Below are 19,342 nucleotides of genomic sequence, written 5' to 3'. Positions count from 1 at the left end.
TGGCAATCGACAGGCTCTCAATCTTGGTCACAGCACTGCGGTATGCATTTCCACTCTTGACCTTGATTCCAGCTGTCCTGAGAGAAATAAAACAAAACCAAGCTTGCGTAATCCTCATCACCTCCTACTGGCCAAAGAGCTACTGGCTCCCTGAAATCATGAGCCTATCCATCTCGGACCAAAGCCACCTTCCTCCCCACAGAGACCTACTGTCCCAGAACAACGGCCAGCGATGCCACCACAACCCAGACTACTTCCATTTAGCAGTCTGGAAATTAAAAGGAGGAAACTAGAGAACAAAGGATTCGATCAAACAATCAAGTACTAACTGCCTCAAAGAAAAAGTTCACTCAATCATGCAAAGAATTCAGCAGGTGGTGCCAAGCCAATCAAATAGACATTCTCAATATCCCTTCAAGACTATCTTCTATATCAGAACTCTAAAAGAAGTTTTAAGAAGGCTAACAAGGGCACCCTTCGAACCCTTTACTCTTGCTCCTTAAAACATCTGTTCCTCAAAACAGCATTTTTAGTGGGCGTAGTTTCGGTAAGGAGAGTAAGTGAACTTCAAGCCCTAGTTGTGGACTGTCCATAGCACACAGTTCTTTAAAGACAAAGTTACTTGCAGGCTAAATCCCAACTTCGTGCCAGAAGTCATCTCAGAATTCTCTCTCAGTCCATAACCCTCCCGAGTTCTGGGCGGCATCCAGATGCAGCATTGCACAAGAGCTTCTGGAGCTCTGGTTCTTTCACCTGGGCTAGCAAAGAGATTGGATGTTAATGTGTGGAGTTGATCTCCACCCTGAAAAAATCCAATTACAGGTAATTATGACATTTTTACATATTATAGAGAAACATTAATCACTTATGGTGAAATTTGGTTTGGGACATTGAGAGTATCACAATATGGAGGTATGTTGAGACTAGTTGTATATAAAGGGTAGTTATGCTAGCGCTAATTTTTGTCTGTGTAAGTTTAGATCAACTTACTCACGCAATAAATGAATAAAGAGCAGAGCGTCTAAATGTCATCCAAAGTAAAAAATGTATAACATTCAGGGTGAAGTTTGTTAACCTCCACAGTCTATGAACTGTGAAGACAAACTTTGATTACTGGCTGTTTCGAATAGGCCTAGTTTAACTAAATATTTTCTTTTAAATATAAATAACAATAATAATCTACATATAAAAAGTTTAAATTTGTCTCTTTTAAAATCCATTTGCCTTTTACCAGAACCTAAGCCACCCCCCCCCCCCCCCCCCCCCCAGTATTAACTCTCCTTGTGACCATGTGTGGCAAAGTGCCCCGCCCCTGTGTGCATTTGTGTGTTCTGTGTATGTATGTATGCGTGCGTATGTTAATGTTGGTGTATAGATTGGTACACGGGATATAAACGGGGTCTGTGTTTCACGTGTGTTTAAAGTGTATAATTATATTTAGGCACGGGATTGCACATCACGCACGTGCATTTAAAATATAATATGTGAACACGGGGTTTCACGTAATGAATTCACGTGCTGGGATTCAAGTGAGTAATTAATTAGTAATTGAATCCCAGCACAACAGTATATATAGATGCACGTTTCTGTCACTCGGGGTTTAGGTGTTCGGTGAGTGGAGAACGGGATTGGAGCGGAGGTAAATGTTAATGAAAAGAGCAAGAATTAGTAGTTGTTTTCACTCACCGTGTTTGTTTGTTTGTCTCTCCGTGCACCGTTTGTTAAGTGTTAGTTCGTTTTGTTTGTCTGTTATTTTGGCTACCAGTGCCGTGTCCTGTGTTTTGTGTACCGTTTAAAACCTTTTATTTGTTAATAAACGCTGAGTGCAGCATTGCACTCAGCTCATCACAACCACTGTCTGTGTTTGAATTCCTGTCTGGTCTGACGCAACCCACTCTGGCCGTCTTTGTGACACCATGTATGAAACAGAAAAAGAGGATGTTGATCATTTAATGTTGATAAAAACCACAACATGCTGATTTGTAATTATTTGATAAGCAAAGGTTATAAGACTTTAGATGCTACAAATTGTCAGTGTAATACATTTGTGAATGTTTACCTTTCGCATTAGACATCTGTCACCACCACTGGAGGAGGGCAATCTCTCCTCTAGTGCGCGCTGTGAAGTGTGCAAGAGGACCTGTGGCTCCTCTGAAGTGCTGTCTGGGATGAGGTGTGAATGGTGCGGAATCACAGTAAGTACAAATGTTGCTGTAAGAATGCTTTAATATGGAGGATCAGGTGCATTAATTAAATGTCATAATCTCTCAGTAAAATAACAAACTTTTACAGTGCTCCTAAATGTTTTGCTACTGTTGCGTCAGTTTTCTAGACATTATTTTCACTTTGAACTCAGGTGAACCTCATTTTCCAGAGCCAAAACACTAAATTCACAGGGACAATAATAGGATCCCTCTCACATTCTTGGTGTGGACTAACAATTAAGGATGTCAGTTTAACATTTTTTGTAAATGTGTAAAACACCCACAAGTAGACAATGTTAACACTTAAATGATGTGTGTGTGTGTGTATATATATATATATATATATATATATATATATATAATGTGTGTGTGTGTGTATGTATGTATGTATGTATGTATGTGTATATATATATATATATATATATATAGATATATATATATATATATATATATATATATATATATATACGGTACCTGTGCAAAAGTTTTAGGCAGGTGTGAAAAAATGCTGTAAAGTAAGAATGCTTTCAAAAATAGACTGTTAATAGATTATATTTATCAATTAACTAAATGCAAAGTGAGTGAACAGAAGAAAAATCTAAATCAAATCCATATCAATTCTTCTAGGTACACTTGCACAAAGTCAGGGATTTTGTAGGCATATAGTCAGGTGTATGATTAAACAATTATACCAAACAGGTGCTAATGATCATCAATTCAATATGTAGGTTGAAACACAATCATTAACTGAAACAGAAACAGCTGTGTAGGAGGAATAAAACTGGGTGAGGAACAGCCAAACTCAGCTAACAAGGTGAGGTTGCTGAAGACAGTTTACTGTCAAAAGTCATACACCATGGCAAGACTGAGCACAGCAACAAGACACAAGGCAGTTATACTGCATCAGCAAGGTCTCTCCCAGGCAGAAATTTCAAGGCAGACAGGGGTTTCCAGATGTGCTGTCCAAGCTCTTTTGAAGAAGCACAAAGAAACGGGCAACGCTGAGGACCGTAGACGCAGTGGTCGGCCAAGGAAACTTACTGCAGCAGATGAAAGACACATCATGCTTAGTTCCCTTCGCAATCGGAAGTTGTCCAGCAGTGCCATCAGCTCAGAATTGGCAGAAAACAGTGGGACCCTGGTACACCCATCTACTGTCCGGAGAAGTCTGGTCAGAAGTGGCCTTCATGAAAGACTTGCGGCCAAAAAGCCATACCTCCGACGTGGAAACAAGGCCAAGCGACTCAACTATGCACGAAAACACAGGAACTGGGGTGCAGAAAAATGGCAGCAGGTGCTCTGGACTGATGAGTCAAAATTTGAAATATTTGGTTGTAGCAGAAGGCAGTTTGTCCGCCGAAGGGCTGGAGAGCGGTACACGAATGAGTGTCTGCAGGCAACAGTGAAGCATGGTGGAGGTTCCTTGCAAGTTTGGGGCTGCATTTCTGCAAATGGAGTTGGGGATTTGGTCAGAATTAATGGTCTCCTCAATGCTGAGAAGTACAGGCGGATACTTATCCATCATGTAATACCATCAGGGAGGCATTTGATTGGCCCCAAATTTATTCTGCAGCATGACAACGACCCCAAACATACAGCGAAAGTCATTAAGAACTATCTTCAGCGTAAAGAAGAACAAGGAGTCCTGGAAGTGATGGTATGGCCCCCACAGAGCCCTGACCTCAACATCATCGAGTCTGTCTGGGATTACATGAAGAGAGAGAAGCAACTGAGGCTGCCTAAATCCACAGAAGAACTGTGGTTAGTTCTCCAAGATGTTTGGGCCAACCTACCTGCCGAGTTCCTTCAAAAACTGTGTGCAAGTGTACCTAGAATGTAGATTTGATGTAGATTTTTCTTCTGTTCACTCACTTTGCATTTTGTTAATTGATAAATATAAACTATTAACATGTCTATTTATGAAAGCATTCTTACTTTACAGCATTTTTTCACACCTGCCTAAAACTTTTGCACAGTACTGTGTATATATATATATATATATATATATATATATATATATAAATATTTATTTTTGACAATTTAGAATCATCTGAGAAACACTGTTGGTCTTCAGCTGCAGAAACAGAACAAACAGTTCCTGGTTGTTCACTGACACCTGCTTGCAAAACTGCATGGGGCATTACACCTGAAAGCACATAACCACATTGAATGCTTGAATAATTTGTATGAAAAGGCAACATGACTAACAAGAATTACGCCATATTTTATTTGACAGAATTATTATTATTGTTGTTTTTTTTTTAAATAGGCACATGCATCCTGTTATATCATTCTTCTGCCAGAATGTAAGTTTGGAAGACTGAAGAAAATGATTCTTCCCCCAAACTGTGTGCGGGTCAACTCCCGAAACTTCAGCAAAATGCACTGTTTCCGGATCTCTGAAAGTTCTCAAAAAGAACCAGGTAACAAAAAAAAAATGATACTGTATTCATCACATGTATATCTTGTGGAACACACCAACATATTTAAAAAAATAAATAAATAAAAAAGGAAAAACATTCCAAAGGGATTTTAGGATATTAGATGATAGGCTTTGAGGTAAAACTATAGAATGGGTACTCAATTATTTTAGTGAAGGTCCAAAATTCTTGGTTACAGCAAGGCCAAGGTCCAGAGCACATTGTCACAAACAAACACAGAGCTACACAAATATAGTTTTTACACATATTGTTGATTTGAGAGTTTTTGGGGGGGAATCAAAATCATGTCTCATTTTTACTAGTCTGTCTTCTTTACTGACTTGTTACCGCATGAGTTCTTTCCCTGCCATAACCACAGAATTGTATAACTACTCTATTCTTATGTGTCTGTGTTAGCAGAGCCAAACATTGTTTCACCATTGCAAAAACTAAGCAAATTGTAGCAAACAAAACTGAAGCGCAAGCAGAAATAAATCACTGTGCTTTCTCTTTCAAGTGAATTAAAAACACCTTACAAATAATACAAAAAATACAGTAATTCTACATTCAGTGCATTTATAAATCGGCTAATACTCACAGTAAGTGGGAGAAATGGCAAGTCCTTGAGTTCCAGGTGAGCTCAGCAAGAGCAATACAGACACACATATGTGCATCAGTCAGAACAGAACACTGATATTAATATAAATAATGTTAATATTGAGAACGAATATCCGCACACAATGTCATCTGCAGATACTTAAGACAGTAAACATTTTAACTGCATGTGTTGTAAGCCTGACTTGGATCGCAAAATTTGGCAATTTTAATCACCGATGCAATCAGCATACGCATTGCTAATCTTTGCACACACAGCACATTTTGGTGGATGGTGGAATGATGAGATATCTGTCGTGACTTGGGTTCTGTCCGTTGCGCTACCATTGCTTGCAAAGTGAAGTTTCGTAAACACGAGTAGTATTGTGTGCTTTCCCCGAGTCAGGAGTACCAACAGTATGTGTTTTTACAAAGAGCATTATATAGTGTGTTTTACCGTTAATATTTTTTAATCAGCTTGGAAAAGCTACTTAACAAAAATGGGCTTTGTAGCACCAGCACTTGTCACTGTTTTCTTGGTCTTTATGAAGTGCAATTCTCGGAACTTGTATCATAAGGTATGAAAATTGTATCTTAAATGTGTATTTTCAAAAAAAATTACTAATGACGGACAGTTGTTTTATTAGCCAAAGAGAAGGGATATGTTGACGCTTACAAAACAGGCCACAGCAGCCAATGCACTTCATTTGAGCTGCTAATACTGTTGTACATTTGGTTTCATTCATAGCTCTCACTGAGTATCTGCTACTTGTATCACAGCGACACACCTACTGTACCCTCGCCTTCCACACTCTCATAAGAACTGTGTTGTCTGAAAAATTCACAGCATTTCCAATGTGAATACAAGTAAAAACATAGACTGGCATATGACCTGGTGGTCCGGGAAAAATGTACTTGTGGTCCGGATTCGGACCAGAGTCTGACTATTGAGTACCCCTGCTATAGAATAATAATAATAATAATCTTTATTTTATAAAACGCCTAAATGCACGCATCTCAAAGTGCTGTACAAGCACAAAAAACTCAGAGAACCATATACACATACAGCATATTAAGAGTATACATAATATAAAAAGAAATTACACAAATCAAAAACCAAACCCAGTTTAGTGCCAGTTAAAATGCGAGCAGCAGAGTTCTGAATATATTGTAGCCTGCTAATAGCAGCCTCGGAGACACCTGCAAACAACGCGTTGCAATAATCAGGACTGCCCAGTCCCTGACCACATTCCGGCGCCTCCTTAAGACTCACCTCTTCAAAGAGCACCTGTAGAACTCCTCTGTTTGTATCCTGGGACACTATCACCCTTCATGTAAATGTGCTTTATTTTGCTCTTATCAGCCCATATTTTACTGCATTTAATCCTGTACTTCAGAATACTGTAATCTGCCAAGTTTTTAACCTGTAGTACTTTGTATTTACTCACATCCTGATGTAACTATCACTATTTAATCATATCCTGATGTAACTATCACTATTACCTGCTGTATTATTGAATTGCGGTTTGTCAAACTTGTACTTTACTTGAACAAAAGTTATTGTATTTCTTGCTCTTATTGTATTACTTGTATTGTAACGCTTGAAATGTTTTTTGCTTACGATTGTAAGTCGCCCTGGATAAGGGCGTCTGCTAAGAAATAAATAAATAATAATAATCGAGCCGGGAAGAAACAAAGGCATGAACTAGCCTTTCTGCATCAGGCACAGACAGCATAGGGTGCAGACGAGCAGTGTTACGAAGGTGAAAAAAAGGACACCTTGGTGACATTGCGGATATGTGCATCGAAAGTAAGGCTAGGGTCAAAGACCACACCAAGATCCCTAACTACAGAGCTAGATTTAACTTCAGCCCATCGATCACTATGCTAAAAGAGTCAACATTTCTAAGTTGTCGAGGAGAGCCGAGTGGCATTACTTCGGTTTTATCGCTATTTAATTGTAGGAAGTTTTGCCGTATCCAAGTTTTAATCCCAGTCAGACAATTATCAAGAGCCGAAACGGACATATTTGTATCAGGTGTGGTCAGAAAATATAATTGTGTGTTATCTGCATATGAGTGAAAACTCACACCATGACGACGTACGATCTATCCAGGTGGCAGCATATAGATATTAAAAAGCTAATGCCTTAATCAGTGTTAAGGCGGATACTGTACATAAACTAAAATGTGAGGCTTCATAGACCAGTGCCACAATTTATGATTGACTGTGTAAAAGTTGTGTTTGGTTAACAGGAAGAAACTGTGTTTACTGTTGTGAGCATTCAAAGTGGTAAAATTGACCTACAGTACTTCTATATTCTACTGCTCCTAAATGTTGAGGAACACATAGTAAAACAAAACAGGTTGTGTTTCAGCGAGTTGTATTCCCATAAGATCAATTACAGAGTTAATCCCATCCTGTAATTTTATATAATGTAAACAAGACAGTTTATTTTACTTTAAGTTTGAAGAGGAGAAAGATTTTACTTAGTGTTTATTTTTTCTGTTATGTATTTCTCAGAATATCTACATCATCTGTTTTGGGATAGACTAAAATTACTAAAATTTTGTAGCACACTTACTGCATGTCTTTTTTGTACTATTAGTTTAACTGCAAGTCCATTGTTTCCCTGTGAACACACACAACAGTCTAAGGGATTTATGCATTTATTTTTTATTTTTTAGCCAGAAGTATAATATATCAGTTTCCTTACCCTTGTCAGCAGAATTAGTTCTTCCAGGACATTTCAGCATATTACTTCCAGCTTTCCTTAACTGGTAGGGTGAGATTTCTGAATGCTAGGTTTAGGGATGTTCTCATTATAGTACTCATTTATTTAAATATTCTTGAAAAATGTAGTTATATTCATTTCAGATTTTATTACCTAGCAATGTTGGTACCAAGTGAAAACACAAATTGACAAAACAGTTTTTTTTTATTATCTGGAGATGAGAAACAAATGGAAATAAAACTAAGGCAATTAAATAAAACTATAATATGTTATGACACAGAACAGTTTATTTACATGGTGTGTGCATGCTACAAACAAGTTTTACACATTTGGGATTCATTTTCAAACACATGCTCAGGTTTTGAGCCTAGATACCACCAGTTCTCCCTTTTGATATGTAACTACTTATTTCACAATGTGAATATTAAGAACATTCAAATACAGATTTATCAAATGGCAGAGATTGGGAGCACAGAGTAGTAGTCGTAGTTAGTAGACTAGCTGTGCAAATTAAAGACTTAGCCTGTTCACTGACCTTCTGTTTAGTTACCAAACGTGTCCAATTTAATGAGGGGGTACCCGCTGATGGAATTTAGGCCTATCTGTGATGGAGCAGATTCCATTGTCCATCACTACCGCGGAACACTGACTGTTTAAAACCTGCCCCGCACTTTGCTATGTATACCGTCCTTTTTAAAATGCGTATTGATAACATCAATGGTATTATAAAATGTGTGCTGCTGTTTGTCAATGGGAAAAACATTATGTACAAAGGTTGTGAGAAACGTGAATAATAATTATACCTGTTTGTTTACTTACTTGAGCCGGGGAGGTCGGGATGCTGGCGGCTTGTAAAAGAAAGACAATGTTAGTAACACAGTTGGCATGGCGTGCTGGAAACTATTTCGCATAATAGGTGCACATATGGTGTAAAATAATGCCCAGTACTGCCTGCAGTGAAACTTTGTTGTTTTAAAATAATTCATTTAATTTGAAAATACTTACCATTCTCTTTGGATTAGGAGCCGGGGGGCGGGGGGCCATTAAAGGCGCGCATGCACTGACGGCTGCACTCAAATACACGGGCACGCGCTCAATGTTAGTGAATGGGGGGGCGGGGGGCCGATTATAACTTAAAATGAGGAACTAATTGTGTAGAGTGGGTTATGCAATTGGGAAAAATGTTAACTATTGTAATGTTAATGATATGTAGTTTAAGCATTATGAAAGTAATTGGCACATGATGGTAATGTTTTTCTTGTACTTTATAATGGACCAGTCCAGGGGTGTGGTTATATAGCCAGCCTCTATATATAGGAGAGGATTGCTCATTTACGGGGAGGCTCTCCAGAAGGAAACAGCAGGACGCTGTGTAGTAACCAATGCTTTTAAAATGAAAGTATAGGATAGCTGAGTATCCTGGTTTGGTTAAATGTTTTTATTTTTTCAATGCAGTGCTGTATTTATTTATTATACTTACTTGGAAACTGTTGTGGACAAAAAGCAACGTTTGTGTGGCACTCAGCACTTTAATAAGCTTCTCAAGTTTGCACTTTAACCTTGTCTCCTGAAGCCTTTCTGCTCCCAAACACCAGCTGCCCGATCACACAACCTTACACTATCACATTGTCTCACTGTGAAATTCAGCATATCTACTATAGTATTGTTTCAGTGGGATTTCGTAGTATTTTAGCAGTAGTTAGGAGCCGTATGAAAACATACGTGTTCCATCTTGAGCATGGAGCTTGCAAGTGAATAGTCATGTGGAAAATGGTAGCCACTAAAATACTGCCAAATAACTGGCACCATGTTATAAGGGGCTGCATTGTAATGGTTAAGTAATTCTTTCTTTTTTTCAATCCAGATGACAGTGATGATGTTGATCGCTCAGTTGCAGGGAACTTGAAAGAAACACAATCCACCTCATCCTCAGATTCAAGTATGAATATTTCATTGCTCTTAAGCCATTTAGAGATTTCAGTGATACATGTGCTGTAGGCAATCTTGTTGATAAAAAGGATCTAATTAGAAATGAAAGGAAATTATTCCTCCTACCTCTTATGTATTACCATAACACATTTTCCTATGAAATGCACACATTATGGTAAGCATGTATTTAGTTTTTATTGTTATTTTTTCATAGCAATTGGTGAAGATTACTGTACCACTTAAGTGATTGAGACGAATTTCCTTCCTGGGACTGGGTTATATAAGTGAACATGGTAGTATACGTCAATGTGAGACCTAAAAAGTGATGGCGATATTTAAGATTTCTTGGAATATTTCATTAGCTTCACCTGCTTTATTTTACTTATTCTGCTCCTGCAGAACAGCTTTAATGCATGTTGATGATATCGTGTGTGTTCAACTTGTGTTCTGTATCTCCATGATTGTTGCCTGGTAACTTTGATCTAACGTGCTGTTCTCAGGCAAACAGACCCTAAAGATATTTGATGGCAATGATGCAGTGAAGCGCAACCAGTTTCGCCTAATATCGGTTCCACGGATCGCCAAAAACGAAGAAGTTGTGGTGAGAGTTCATTTTTTCTCTTGTAGAAATATGTTCCCATTTATTTGATGCCTGCAAATTAAAATCATCCTTTTTTTAGTACCAGAAGCATATTCATAAAACTTTAAAGTTTTGTCTGGAATATCAACGTTTACAACCGTTTAGTCCGATTTGAGTAAATTGAAATTGAGTTGGAGGCGGAGGTGCAGAATGACAAAATTAAAAGTCAAACATTGATGCATACATTAATTTCTGCCTAATGAACTATATGGATTCTCACACTTTGGAACTTAAATATTCTATAGTTTATGTGTTTATTTTTCCCCCCGTGCCAGAGCCAATGCGACGCTCCCTTCATAGTCCCTGAATATTCCATAGTTTTCACAATAAGTTTACAAGACTTTTGGTATAGCGCCTCTTTGCTCATCCTCACGTTCCTTTTATGAGCATACAATCCTAACTTAAAGCACTAAAGCTTGTTATACGTAACAGAGGCTCTCTGTTTGGCTGGACAGGAAGCAGCGCTGAGAGTTTACTACATCCCAGATGAGCCTCAAGACTACGAGCTCCAGATATACTGCCAACAGGTCCTGGTTAACGAGGATATCACCAACTGCAATGGGGCCACGGAAAACCCCAAGTCGCAGTCCGTGTTTAAGGAGTCTGTGCCTGAGGCCTGGGTGCTCCAAGCCAAGCCAAAGGAGAGCGAAGTCCTCAAGATATATGCTGGGTGGTTAAAGTAAGTCACAATTGTAGGGATAATACACTGGGGCACCATTTCTGGGCTCTGCTTGAGAAAGGCCCAGGACTGAATGGGATGTTCATTCCAGGATTGCCCTTTGAAGGGAAGCTATCATGCTACCTTCCAGGAGCCAGTGCTTGATTAGTATCCCCTTTTCCAATATAGGGCTAATACCAACAACTGAGAAGGGTCCGAGATGATTTTTGCCCATTGTGGCTTTCAGTCAGCGATAGTGCCAGGTTTTTGTTTTTTTTGTATGCACTGGTCTTACCCTGTACCCTGTATCTGCAGGTGCTGCGAATACACATGATGACCAGCTGCTTAGAAATTTGGTATGGAAATAAATCCTATTTTCAGTCATGTTTCTGATTTTATTTATTTATTTTTTTAATTGGAAACTGAGTTCCTGTGTGACAGTTGTAGTTTGACCCCCCCCCCTCCCCATTTTAGGTTGTGGGTAACATGCACCTACTAATTGAGGACATATCAATGTTATTTTTTTTGTTTTAGACTGGGAGTGGCATACATCTCCATCTTGATCACCAAGAAAACCACTGTCGAGTCTGTCATTAAAGAAGTTCTTCAGCAGCTAGGAAGATCGGTAATTAAGTACAATGCTTTAAATTAATGATTCGATTGTGGCTCTTCAGTGAGAGTTAGAAGGAAGTACATTGAATTGCATATCTTAAAAAAAAAATAAAAGTAAATAAAAAAATGCTGAACAGCAAGTATTCTGTGTTTTATACCTGCATATCTTTCTATTGACACAATTTCCTATTCAATTAATGTTTATTAAACAGGACGAAGACCCAGAGGGTTTAAGACTCGTAGAAGTACACATGGGGAGCAAGCAAGGTAAGGGGTAGAGGAAAATAAATGAATGAGAAATTGAATAATTTAAATCAGGTAGAGTATGGGGATTTGGGGGAAGGGGGCAGAGGGCAAAAAGTCTGGATTTATGCCCCCGGTCATCAACAATATTTTTAATGCGTTATTTAGTGCTTTTAGTTCGGATTGCATGTTTTTTTATTAAAATGGAAGATACTGTTTGCATTGACTTAAAATGCTAATTTATATATCTTTTTTTTTTTTTAAAGTTCAACGGCAAGTGCTGATGAACCAGGAACTTTTGCTGGAGAAACTTCAGGCCATCAGAAAGGTATCTTAAACTTGACCAAAGTTAAAGAGGAGCACAAACCCCTTCCATGTAACAGTCTCCTTATCTGTTATTCATTTAGTATAGCTGAGCTGATTTCTACAAAACTGGAAATATTGTTTTGTGGAACAGCATCAATGAAGGCAGCTTGCTAGCGTGCAAACTGATAATCGCTTGCACTGGCTGGAAGATGCAGTGGGTAAACCTGCAGATACTATGAAACGGTCCTGTCACAAAGACGGCCGGATTGGGTGGCGTCAGACCAGAGCCAGGAAATAAACAACAGAGATGTGTGGTTTGGTGGAGCTGAGCGAATGGTTTCGCTCAGCATTTAATAAACAGAACAGAAAATAAAAAGGTTGTAAACATACAAAAACACAGGACACGGCACTTCACGCCAAAATAAAGAGACAAACAAAATGGACTATACAGTAAACAGACAGTGCACGGACAGACACACAAACAAACATGGTGAGTTTTAAATAAACAAGTATCGTGCTGGTCCTACCAGCACGTAATAGCAATTGATATTTAAACTAACTTTTAGATTTATTTCTCCTTCTCTCTCACCCGTTCTCCACTCTCGAACACCCAACCCTGTGTGAGTGCGACGTGTCTCTATATATACTGTTGTGCTGGGATTCAATTACTAATTAATCATTCACTTGAATCCCAGCACGTGAATGAATTACGTTCAACCCCGTGCTCACATATTACATACTTTAAATGCACGTGAAGTGATTTGTGCCATCCTCGTGCCTAAATACAAATCTACATTTTTAAATCACACGTGAAACACAGACCCGTTTATATCCCGTGTAACAATGACTATACACCAACATTAACATACGCAACATACAACACATAACACACAAATGCACACAGGGGCGGGGCACATGTATTGTTTGTTTATTTTAGAATGGGTGTGTTTAATGAATGGTTTGTGGTGTATTGTATTATTATTTAAAATAAATATATTGTCTGGTGGTTATTTAAATGGGGGATGTTAGTGTGTTACGATTTATGATGGTTGTCTCCAAATTAATTAATTGGTTGTTAATTCGGAGATGGTCACGTCTGTATATAAGCATGCCTGTTTCTGTGTTTGGGGTGGGTGTACAGAGAGGAGGTACGTGGGAGAGAGACAGGAGAAAGAAAGGAAAAAATGAAACAAAGAAAGCAATTGCTACTTATGCTGAGCAGACCAGCACAGTATTTGTTTGGTGTCAAGATTTATTTTTGTTTGAACTTTTTATTTTGCTCTGTGAGCACTGTGTTTTTGTATATCCTTTTCATTTGCTTTTGTTGCAATAAAAACGGCGCACCAATGTTTTTTTCACCTGCAAGTACCTGTCTGTCTCTGTGTTAGCTTCCGGGTCGGGTCTGGGTAAGTCACCACTCGGCCGTCCTGCCACAGGCCTACTGATGCTTTTTAAGTACATTATTTCATATTGGATACATTTGTTACCAGAGTTACTCTAGGTCAGCCTAAAGCACCATCTGACAATTGTAAAAATTAGTTTTTGTTTTTACATTTATTACTAACAACATCCTTTTTATAGCTGTGCAGTGTTTTATCCATTCTTAAATGATGCATTGAGTATGTAATATAAAAATATATAGAGCGCTGTGTGAACTGAAAAGAACTGACTTGCACCTACTGCAGCCCCATGTCATGTGGCCCTTTTTAAAATTAATGTTTGAGAACCACTGGTTTCAATCAGTTGAATTGATCGCAGTGTCCACAGAGAGCATTGTTGTTTAGAACATTCAGAGTTATTAATGCCAATACAGCATCACAAAACTTTCGACCTTGCAAATACACCAAGAGGCCTTGAATAGTGTTAATCATTGAAGTTTGAAGTTCCATCTTAAAGGTGCTCTTCGTGGTGGTCCACAGAAACTGGCTGTGTTGTCAGCAAAGTCCTGTGCTAAATGCAGGAAAATTACATTCAAAACAAGAAAAAACAGATTTAATTGCATTCAGTTTCGTTTCCTTGCAGAACTCTATTCGGCAAATGAACCAGACCCGGTTCTACATTGTGGAGAACAGGAACTCCGTGGTGCAGGTGAACCTGTTGGTGAGCGGACTACCAGTACAGCTGAGTGAAAAAGAATACACTGAACTTCTTCAAGAACACCTCGCCATTAAAAGTAAGCCATCAGTTCCAGTTTTCATCACAGTGTAAAAGCGAGAATGTGCCACTACAGTATATACTGTATACTGAGCATCAAAAGAAACTTATCACTTATATTTGGATAAAATTCACTAGATGTGATCGCAAAATGACACTTTTAGAGTAGGTGCAGTGACTTTTTATTGTGCTGATTAACAATTGATATCACAAGATGCTGCAAAATGATCTGTCGATCTTGGGCAGGTGTTGTGACTCTTGGTCTCCCAGTTCGTGGCCTGTCATTGACAGAGTGTGTCTGGTTATACCGTCTCGCCAGGTTTGAAATTGCTAGCTGTGAGCACCCGAGACGGCGAGCCACAGTACACTGCCCTAGTCCAGCCTCCAACATGCCGATTGCACGAAGGCACTGCTCTCTTGACAGACGTGACATATTTTTTTTTTCTGTGATTTTTCTTTATTGCTTTTATTCAAGCTTGCAATTCAACAGCCGAAATCACTCCATATCGTGTCCAATCAACTCAAATTAGGTGATTAAGTGCATATGCTTCAGTCATAGTCACTCAAGCGTGTCATGGTCAAGGATGAATGATCGAGTGATTAAAAATAAACCAAAAACATTTCGTCAATGTTCATCATTTATATACCTTATTTTTTTTTTTTAAATAAATGTGTTATAATAGTGATACGTTTCTTTTGATGCTCGGTGTGGGTAAACCTAGGATTGTTTTTACAGTGTTGTTGCTAGTTTTATTTTGTTTGTCAAAGGTATGTTTTAAAATCTATTTTCATATCTTATTAGCATTAACAACAATTCCTCTCATCCTTTTTATTGAAACAACGCATGGAGCTGAAATCTGTCAAATGTAATTTACTGTATATACTTGTTATATGTATATGTATGTTACTGACATACCTTTTTATTTCTTTACAGCTCATCTAGTTTCTGTCACTCATGTTTACACAGGGCAAGGTAAGATTGCTTTTGTAATTGCTTGTATTATGACAAACTAAACCCTTACCTGTGAGATGCCTGGGCTAGTTTTATTTGCCAGTTTTAGTATTAGCTCTGACTGACCTTTTTAAAACAGTGGACTCTGACATTGGACTAATTTTAGAAGCATTAAACTTAAGCAGCTGCCAAAGATATTCTCTGAGACTGGAACATATTTGAAGAGTCTGTACACATGTATTAGTTTTATTGATGGAAATATATAACTGCTTATCCATCTGTTATGAAACTGGGTAAGGCCATTATTTAACAGAAGTTATTGAGGGAGTCTAGACATACAGATATCATGCCGCTATCCAAGTATGGCAAACTCACATTTTTACATGTGTACTGTAGATGTAGGTTATGGTGGTATACGTTTTTATTATATTTGAAGTTCTAATTTTTACATCCTACAGGAGATGTTATTGACATACTGGTTTGTTTGCTTTTTAGGGGCTGTGGTACTGGAAATATCTTGCTTTTCTGAGGCAGAAAGAATATATATGCTAGCAAAAGATACTACAATTAACAGCAAACAGATATCTGCAGTTATCATTCCTGAAATAATGGTAAGAAACCTAAAGCCCTTTCAAGTAGGGAATAGTAACCATTACAGGGTTTACCATTACCATTAACCAAAATGGGTGTTCCCCTTTAAGACCCCAGAATCTGAAAACTTTATACCAAAGATACTCGTCAGACGAGGGTGACGTAGGTCTGCTCCGCCCCCGTGAGCGTAAACATTAACATCAGAGAGTTGATAAGTAAATCCTCCTGATTTATTTTTGCGCTCCTTTTTTAGCAATTGCTTTAAAAAAGTGCAGAATTATTACAGAATCGCTATAATAATTGTATTCATAGCCTGTTTTCTGTGTATTTTCTGTATATTCTGTGTTTTCAGCTAGCGCTGGTTAAGTCCCATTGTGGCCTTGTGTGCCGTGGGAAGCCTGCAGCTCTGCTGCCGTCCCTCCCGGGATCCTGACATACCAAGTCGATAACTTCTTCAGCTGAAATGTATATATATCATTATCTTATCTTATTGTATTACTTGTATTGTAACGCTTGAAATGTTTTTGCTTACGATTGTAAGTCGCCCTGGATAAGGGCGTCTGCTAAGAAATAAATAATAATAATAATAATAATAATAATAATAATATATTTAGAATATTATTGAAAGTACATTATTTAATAATTGTCTAATTATTAATTTTACAGTATTGTTTACCGTGTGTTTCGCTTTGAGTTTCCTTTCGGGTGTGTGTGTGTATCTATGTATATATATGTATGTATATATATATATATATATATATATATATATATATATATATGTATATATATATATATATATATATATATATACAGTACTGTGCAAAAGTTTTAGGCAGGTGTGAAAAAATGCTGTAAAGTAAGAATGCTTTCAAAAATAGACATGTTAATAGTTTATATTTATCAATTAACAAAATGCAAAGTGAGTGAACAGAAGAAAAATCTACATCAAATCAATATTTGGTGTGACCACCCTTTGCCTTCAAAACAGCATCAATTCTTCTAGGTACACTTGCACACAGTTTTTGAAGGAACTCAGCAGGTAGGTTGGCCCAAACATCTTGGAGAACTAACCACAGTTCTTCTGTGGATTTAGGCAGTCTCAGTTGCTTCTCTCTCTTCATGTAATCCCAGACAGACTCGATGATGTTGAGATCAGGGCTCTGTGGGGGCCATACCATCACTTCCAGGACTCCTTGTTCTTCTTTACGCTGAAGATAGTTCTTAATGACTTTCGCTGTTTGTTTGGGGTCGTTGTCATGCTGCAGAATAAATTTGGGGCCAATCAGATGCCTCCCTGATGGTATTGCATGATGGATAAGTATCTGCCTGTACTTCTCAGCATTGAGGAGACCATTAATTCTGACCAAATCCCCAACTCCATTTGCAGAAATGCAGCCCCAAACTTGCAAGGAACCTCCACTGTTGCCTGCAGACACTCATTTGTGTACCGCTCTCCAGCCCTTCGGCGGACAAACTGCCTTCTGCTACAACCAAATATTTCAAATTTTGACTCATCAGTCCAGAGCACCTGCTGCCATTTTTCTGCACCCCAGTTCCTGTGTTTTCGTGCATAGTTGAGTCGCTTGGCCTTGTTTCCACGTCGGAGGTATGGCTTTTTGGCCGCAAGTCTTTCATGAAGGCCACTTCTGACCAGACTTCTCCGGACAGTAGATGGGTGTACCAGGGTCCCACTGTTTTTTGCCAATTCTGAGCTGATGGCACTGCTGGACAACTTCTGATTGCGAAGGGAACTAAGCATGATGTGTCTTTCATCTGCTGCAGTAAGTTTCCTTGGCCGACCACTGCGTCTACGGTCCTCAGCGTTGCCCGTTTCTTTGTGCTTCTTCAAAAGAGCTTGGACAGCACATCTGGAAACCCCTGTCTGCCTTGAAATTTCTGCCTGGGAGAGACCTTGCTGATGCAGTATAACTACCTTGTGTCTTGTTGCTGTGCTCAGTCTTGCCCTGGTGTATGACTTTTGACAGTAAACTGTCTTCAGCAACCTCACCTTGTTAGCTGAGTTTGGCTGTTCCTCACCCAGTTTTATTCCTCCTACACAGCTGTTTCTGTTTCAGTTAATGATTATGTTTCAACCTACATATTGAATTGATAATCATTAGCACCTGTTTGGTATAATTGTTTAATCATACACCTGACTATATGCGTACAAAATCCCTAACTTTGTGCAAGTGTACCTAGAAGAATTGATGCTGTTTTGAAGGCAAAGGGTGGTCACACCAAATATGGATTTGATTTAGATTTTTCTTCTGGTCACTCACTTTGCATTTAGTTAATTGATAAATATAAGCTATTAACATGTCTAATTTTGAAAGCATTCTTACTTTACACCATTTTTTCACACCTGCCTAAAACTTTTGCACAGTACTGTATATATATATATATATAATTTATTTCTTAGCAGACGCCCTTTTCCAGGGCGACTTACAATCGTAAGCAAATACATTTCAAGTGTTACAATACAAGTAATACAATAAGAGCAAGAAATACAATAACTTTTGTTCAAGCAAAGAACAAGTGTGACAAACCACAATTCAATAATACAGCAGATAATAGTGATAGTTACATCAGGATATGATTAAATAGTGATAGTTACATCAGGATGTGATTAAATACAAAGTACTACAGGTTAAACACTTGGCAGATTACAGTATTCTGAAGTACAGGATTAAATGCAGTAAAATAGGGGGCAGATAAGAGCAAAATAAAGCACATTTACATGAAGGGTGATAGTGTCCCAGGATACAAACAGAGGAGTTCTACAGGTGCTCTTTGAAGAGGTGAGTCTTAAGGAGGCGCCGGAATGTGGTCAGGGACTGGGCAGTCCTGACATCTGTAGGAAGGTCATTCCACCACTGCGGAGCAAGGGTGGAGAAGGAACGGGCTCTGGAGGCAGGGGAGCATAGCGGAGGTAGAGCTAGTCTTCTAGTGCAGGCGGAGCGGAGAGGTCGAGTGGGGTGTAGGGAGAGATGAGGGTCTGGAGGTAGCTGGGTGCAGTCTGGTCAAGGCATCTGTAGGCTAGTACAAGAGTCTTGAACTGGATGCGAGCGGTGATCGGGAGCCAGTGGAGCGAGCGGAGTAGTGGAGTAGCGTGGGCGAAGCGAGGCAGAGAGAACACCAGGCGGGCAGCAGAGTTCTGGATGAGCTGAAGCGGACGGGTGGCGGACGCAGGGAGGCCAGCCAGGAGGGAGTTGCAGCAGTCTAGGCGGGAGAGGACCTGGACCAGGAGCTGGGTAGCATAGTTGGTGAGGAAGGGTCGGATTCTTCGGATGTTGCTCAGGAAGAAT

At 38.9% G+C, this 19,342-nt stretch overlaps 1 protein-coding gene across 1 annotated transcript in view; it reads left to right on the top strand.

The window, feature by feature from the left end:
• Positions 1–2,098: 2,098 nt before the first annotated feature.
• The window catches only part of LOC131727470 (diacylglycerol kinase theta-like), a 68,972-nt gene continuing 51,728 nt past the window's right edge, over positions 2,099–19,342 (top strand). The window contains exons 1-11 of the mRNA XM_059018862.1: positions 2,099–2,195; positions 4,474–4,627; positions 9,817–9,891; positions 10,382–10,482; positions 10,977–11,200; positions 11,714–11,804; positions 12,004–12,058; positions 12,301–12,362; positions 14,363–14,513; positions 15,429–15,467; positions 15,942–16,057. Coding sequence (XP_058874845.1) covers positions 2,169–2,195; positions 4,474–4,627; positions 9,817–9,891; positions 10,382–10,482; positions 10,977–11,200; positions 11,714–11,804; positions 12,004–12,058; positions 12,301–12,362; positions 14,363–14,513; positions 15,429–15,467; positions 15,942–16,057 — 1,095 coding nt within the window. The 5' untranslated portion in view covers positions 2,099–2,168. The remainder of the gene's footprint in view (positions 2,196–4,473; positions 4,628–9,816; positions 9,892–10,381; positions 10,483–10,976; positions 11,201–11,713; positions 11,805–12,003; positions 12,059–12,300; positions 12,363–14,362; positions 14,514–15,428; positions 15,468–15,941; positions 16,058–19,342) is intronic.

Source organism: Acipenser ruthenus, unplaced genomic scaffold (genome assembly GCF_902713425.1).
Source record: "Acipenser ruthenus unplaced genomic scaffold, fAciRut3.2 maternal haplotype, whole genome shotgun sequence".
Lineage (NCBI taxonomy): Eukaryota > Metazoa > Chordata > Actinopteri > Acipenseriformes > Acipenseridae > Acipenser > Acipenser ruthenus.
Note: the sequence above shows the minus strand (reverse complement) of the source record. Positions and strands in the feature narration are given on the sequence as shown.